Source organism: Hakea prostrata, chromosome 4 (assembly GCF_041222555.1).
Source record: "Hakea prostrata isolate BN-2017 chromosome 4, UWA_Hpros_2, whole genome shotgun sequence".
NCBI classification, from domain to species: Eukaryota; Viridiplantae; Streptophyta; class Magnoliopsida; order Proteales; family Proteaceae; genus Hakea; species Hakea prostrata.
The window spans coordinates 23938379-23943999 of record NC_142603.1 but is presented as its reverse complement, the minus strand read 5'-3'; the positions used below and the strand labels follow the sequence as shown (position 1 = coordinate 23943999).

Here is a 5621-nt window from a genome sequence, read left to right as displayed (position 1 = left end):
AAACACTCAATCCATTCAATCTCATCCATCTCATACATTCTCATATTGTTTTCAAAGAATATTGAAAATAGAAGCAAAGATACTTGCTTACCTTTCATTCGTGCAAAGTCCCACACATAATCACAAGATAATAAATGTTAAAACAAGGCAATATATCAATGATGAAATTTAATTACATAATTAAACATGCAAGATAAGGTTGAGTATATTCCTCACCTTTTTAGTTAGCATAAGCTCTCCAAAGTTCCACAAAGTCACACTTACGAGTTGGTGATTATAATAAAAATAAACCTAATCATGTAAGAGGATCATTAGACATAATTATAAGTCAATTGGGTTTTAATAAAGTTCCCAAAATCAGCCAACAAAAGCCTAATCTGCCAACTAGTTTCAAACCCACCTTTTTCAACCTAGTTTCGGCAAAAATCAATATTTCACCATCGATTCGAAGTTGAATCGAAACGAAACTTTGGGAATGTCTAATTGGCAGCAATAGGGTCATAAGTATACCTTAAATTTGATCTAATTCCATCTCAATCAAAAAGCCCCAATTTTGGGCTCTCGCGAGTGCTCTCTGCTAGGTTTGAGAGCCAAAATGCAAAATCGTTTGCAACGACTCGCACAAACCACTCACAAACAAAAGGGAAACATAAATGAAACTATTTGCAAGCATTCAAAACACCTATCATGTTACAACTACTCAAATCCAACATTTATAGCGAAGAACTACTCCTAAAACAAAGCCCAAAGAAGAGGGTTTGATGATTCTTACCTTTCCTAACGTTTCCACAATGATCCGGGTGCCGGCACGCGTCCGAACGGTTAGGAACCTTCCTTTCCCTTGGTTTCTCTTCCTTCTTTAGCCTCATCTTCATACTAGCCTTCTAAAATGCGAGTATGAGAGGTTAGTAACTCAAAATAGGGTTTTAAACATGAAAAACCCGCTTCTGGCCCGAAGCTGGAAAATGGGTGGGGGTTGGGGCGATCGACCGGCTGTTCAACCGGCCCCAAGTTGACCCGTCAAATGGACTCCAATTTTAGTGATTTTTGGCTTGTTGAAAAGGTCTTTCAACGATCTTCGATTTGATACCTTATTTGCGTCAATCGAATTCTCCATCACCGATCTACGGACGTTCTAAAATCACCCTTTTTACACCATCGAGATTAATCTTTTTCTTCACTTAAACTTTAGGAGAGTTGATGAGTCATCACAAGGGTCATCCACCAACATTGGTTCCATTTCCAACTCTTCAAGCTCCACTTGAATGGCCCACATTATCCGTCAACTCGAGGCCCGATTTTCTCGATTTTGAAGCCACGGGTTAAAGGGGTAGATATCCGGGGGATTTCACAGAGATCATGTGGAAGTCGATTTTACTAATGGAGTCTTCCTATTTTTATTCCATAACGTTGATTTGAGTAGGGGGTCCTTGATGAGGGTCCACAGTGCTTAGGCTCACACTCCTTTATCCTTCACCCTTGTTCTCATGACGCCCCAATGGACAACAAAGATGAACAACAACTCCCTATATGGATTAGACTTCTTGGCCTCCCCCTTGATTTATGGAACATCAAAATACTTAGTGCGATCGCTAGCAACCTTAGCCAACCCCTTGTCATGGATCGATGCAAATATAAGCGGACTGTGTCTTTTACGCGAGGTTCTGCGTCCTTGTTAACACTACTGGTGGGTTGCCGAAGCTTATTAATGTTCAGTAGAAGAATGGTGGTGTAATCAAACAGAAGGTTATTTATGATTTGGCTCCCCTTCAATATCCTCGATGTCGAGTATTTGGGCACTCCAATGAGACTTGCCCTCTCAACCCAAATCCTCCACCAATGATAAAAAATAATCCATGTCACACCCCACCCGACGATATTGGATCCACCCCGATAATCTATGGATGTGATCATAGTCATAAGATCTCAGTTACAGTATCAGTAATAACTAAGGGACAAAACTCCATAATCAAGAGCAAGAAAATTAGTTTATTAATTAATAAAGGAATAAAGGTTCCAAAATGAATGCTAAGAGTATCTCAAATAAGAATGTACAAGTGGAAGCAAGAATCAAAATGTTTCATAATTGTTTACGATTCTCTTTCATCATTTTAAGGGTTTTCTCTTCAAATCACTCTATAAAAGGAGTCATAAGACACTCCTTCATTCCTTTATCCCAATGACAGACGACCCAAGATCTATTCCTCTCAATGAGTGTCGTAAGAGCACTTCAAGCATCCATAGAAGCTTCATGCTCATCATAACCAGTTAGCACTGACATCTGTAGTATCTCTTCAGTGGCGTTCTCCCATAAATATAGAGCTTCTTCTGATCCTGCATAGCAATATGAGAAGAAAACAAGAAATCCACGAAGAGTGAGTTCTAAAGAACTCAATAAGGTAACAATCACATACATGTACCTCGATCACATAGAATTAAAGAAATGAATAATGGATGATACGTTATGAATGCATCTAAGAAGTCTAACTATGCAAGTCTCTATCTAGGTAGACATGCATTAAGATATACACCAGCCTCCCTCTAGGTAGGTCTCGTCACTCTGATATCTCATGGACTGGCTACCTCTGTTGGGATCCTGGGTAAGATGGTACAGTCCACATCATCAACCATAGCTGGGTTATTGGTCTTCACTCTCTCACCACAATCATTGGTCTGAGTACTAGTATATGCCATGGATTCTAAACCCAATGCGAAGGTCATACAATAATACATTTTCATGTGGTTTGAATACTTTTTCTCAGCATATCGTCGGCCAATTTTAGTCTTCTAAAGGCCTCGTACAATAGCAGGTCGACTGAGGAACCTGTATCCACCAAGACATGGTGAACTTTCGGTTGGTTAGCTTCACCTTGATGATGATGGCATCATCGTGGGGTGTCGCTATCCTGATCAAATCTTCATCTGTGAAACTGATTGGCTCGGGACAGGTCAGATTTTTCCTTTCTTTAGGTAGGTGTACGGCTCCCATGAACTAGGCCTTCAGTCCCTTTTGCAACCCCTCTTTATGATTTTGCAGGATCTTCAGTCGTTGTTAAAGGAACCATCCAGCTTAACCTAAAGATCAGGACATCGCCTCAGGATACTTTGGTCTGGGTAAACTTCATGGTGGTAAAAGACTTGTTCGCATACAACGTGATACTCAGACGACCAATATTAAACGTGTTAGATGCGGTTGTATCACCAAAACATATGAAACTTAAGTTCCCGACTGGAGCAGGGGAAGGCGAGTGCAAGTCCGACCAGTCCACATCCCAACAGTGTTATGTCAACTACTTAAAGCAAAAGTGAAGGTCCGAAAGCTCAGGAAGCGCCCTGACCATTGAGGTTCAAGACAATCAGGATGAAGAAAACATGCAAAGAGCAGAACCGATCGAGAAACTAGAAAGGATCTAACTACATCCGGATCATCCTGAACGTGGGACATTCTTAAGGTTCTAGCAACCCAAGGACTTTAAGAAGGTGCTGACTAAATTCTTACGAGACAATGTGGATATCTTCACATGGTTGGCAAATGACATGCCCAAGATTGATAGGAGGGTAGCTGAGCACAAACTTTGGATTCGAAAGGATGCAATCCCGGTCATCCAAAGAAGAAGAAACTTCTCGATAGAGAAGCACGAAGCAATCAAAGTTGAAACAGAGAAACTTGAGAAATCAGGTTTCATAGAACCAATGAATGCCCGACCTAGCTCGCAAACGTAGTAATGGTCAAAAAAAGCAAACGGGAAGTGGAGGATGTGCACTGACTACACAAACCTCAACAAGGCCTCTCCAAAGGATTGTTATCCTATTCCCAAAATCGACCTACTCATTAACGCAATGGCCGGGCACGAAGTCCTCAGTTTCATGGATGCCTATTCTGGGTATAACCAAATTTTCATAAGCCAGGACGATGAAAGACATACCTCCTTCATGACAGATCAGGAAAGTTATTTTTATCGAGTGATGACATTCGGTTTAAAGAACATCGACGCAACCTACCAAAGAGCCATAAACAAAATTTTCAAAGAACAGATTGGGAGAAACATGGAGGTATACGTCAATGATATGCTCGTTAAAAGCTTGGCCTGAGCCAAATCATTTGACGGATTTGGAAGAAGCATTTGATGTGTTGTGAACTTACCGAATGTGTTTGAACCCGAACAAGTGTGCATTCCGGGTGTTGTTCGGGAAATTCCTCGGTTTCATGGTATCTCAAAGGGGGATCGAGGCAAATCCCGAAAAAAATACAAGCTCTAATTGACATGCAACCTCCTAAAACTATTAGGGATATCCAATGTTTGACTAGGAGAGTGACTGCCCTAAATCGATTCATTTCCCGAGCGGGGGGAAAATGCAACTCTTTTTTCAAAGCACTTAAGGCCACATCAACTCAGGGAGAAATCATGTGGACTGAGGAGCGCCAGCAAGCTTTTGAGGACCTCAAGAAGTCACTCGGGACAACACCCGCCTTAGCTCGGCCAGTTATAGGGGGAACCGCAGTAAGTGCAGTATTGGTCAAGGGAGACGACCTAGAATCTGGTATACTATGTGAGCTATGTATTCGTCGATGGGAGACTAGGTACCCAAACATTGACAAACAAGCTCTAGCCTTGTTGGTAGCTTCATGTAAGCTATGGCCTTACTTTCAAGTGTACCCGATTATCGTCTCGAATAATTTCCGGTTGAAAAAGATCTTGCATAGACCAGGCGTAGCAGGGAGAATGGTCGGTTGGGCAGTTGAACACAGTGAGTATCAGATCGAGTTCAAGCTAAGGACAGCCATCAAAGCCCAGGTCCTAGCAGACTTCATAGTGGAAAACAACGTTTCTTGGGCAATGAATTCCGATCCAGATCTTCCAATCGATATCGAAGACCTATGGTTACTACATGTGGATGGTTCGAGTAGTAGTTCAGGATCGGGGGTAGGTCTAACTCTAAAAAGCCCGGGCGGTTTCAAAGTTAGCTATGCACTAAGGTTCAACTTTGCATCCTCCAACAATGAGGTCGAATACGAAGTTGTACTAGCCGGCCTACAAGTAGCCCGAGCACTAAGGGCGCAAGACTTAGAAATCAAAAGTGATTCCCAACTGGTTGTAAATCAAATCAAAGGGGAGTATAGTGCAAAGGACGACCGGATGGCAAAATACCCCGTGGCGGTCGAACAACTTCAGAAGGTTTTTGATTAGGTAATTTTTAAACAAATACCCCAGAAAGAAAATGAAGAAGCCGATGAACTATCACGACTCTCCATGGCCAACTACAAAAACCTATATTTGGCATTCTACATAGAAGAATTGGATTTCCCCAATATAAAAGAGACTGAAATCATGGAGATCAAGCAAGAAGCTGACTAGATGACCCCGCTTTTATCTTACCGGATGGATAACAAACTCCCGACTAATCATAAAGAGGCCAGAAGAGTCACGAACCAAGCAGCAAGGTTCACTATCTTGGATGATCAATTGTATAAGAGATCCTTTTTCGAGCCACTCCTGAGGTGTATCAGACCATCCCGAGCTAAGTAAGCCATGGCAAAAGTAAATGAAGGGATATGCGGTGCCCATATGGGCAGGAAGGCACTAGCACAAAAATTACTGAGGTTGAGGCTTTACTGGCCG

At 41.9% G+C, this 5621-nt stretch overlaps 1 protein-coding gene across 1 annotated transcript; it reads left to right on the top strand.

Moving 5' to 3' along the window:
- The first annotated feature begins 4406 nt into the window (after window positions 1-4406).
- Window positions 4407-5189, top strand: LOC149018564 (uncharacterized). Its single transcript, XM_089153912.1, has one exon. It carries the CDS (start codon window positions 4407-4409, stop codon window positions 5187-5189), a length of 783 nt encoding a protein of 260 aa, XP_089010038.1.
- The last annotated feature ends 432 nt before the right edge of the window (window positions 5190-5621 follow it).

What these genes read in the sequence shown, in the direction of transcription:
- LOC149018564 (XM_089153912.1), top strand. Translation starts at nt 4,407, where the DNA reads ATGTGGACTGAGGAGCGCCAGCAAGCTTTTGAGGACCTCAAGAAGTCA.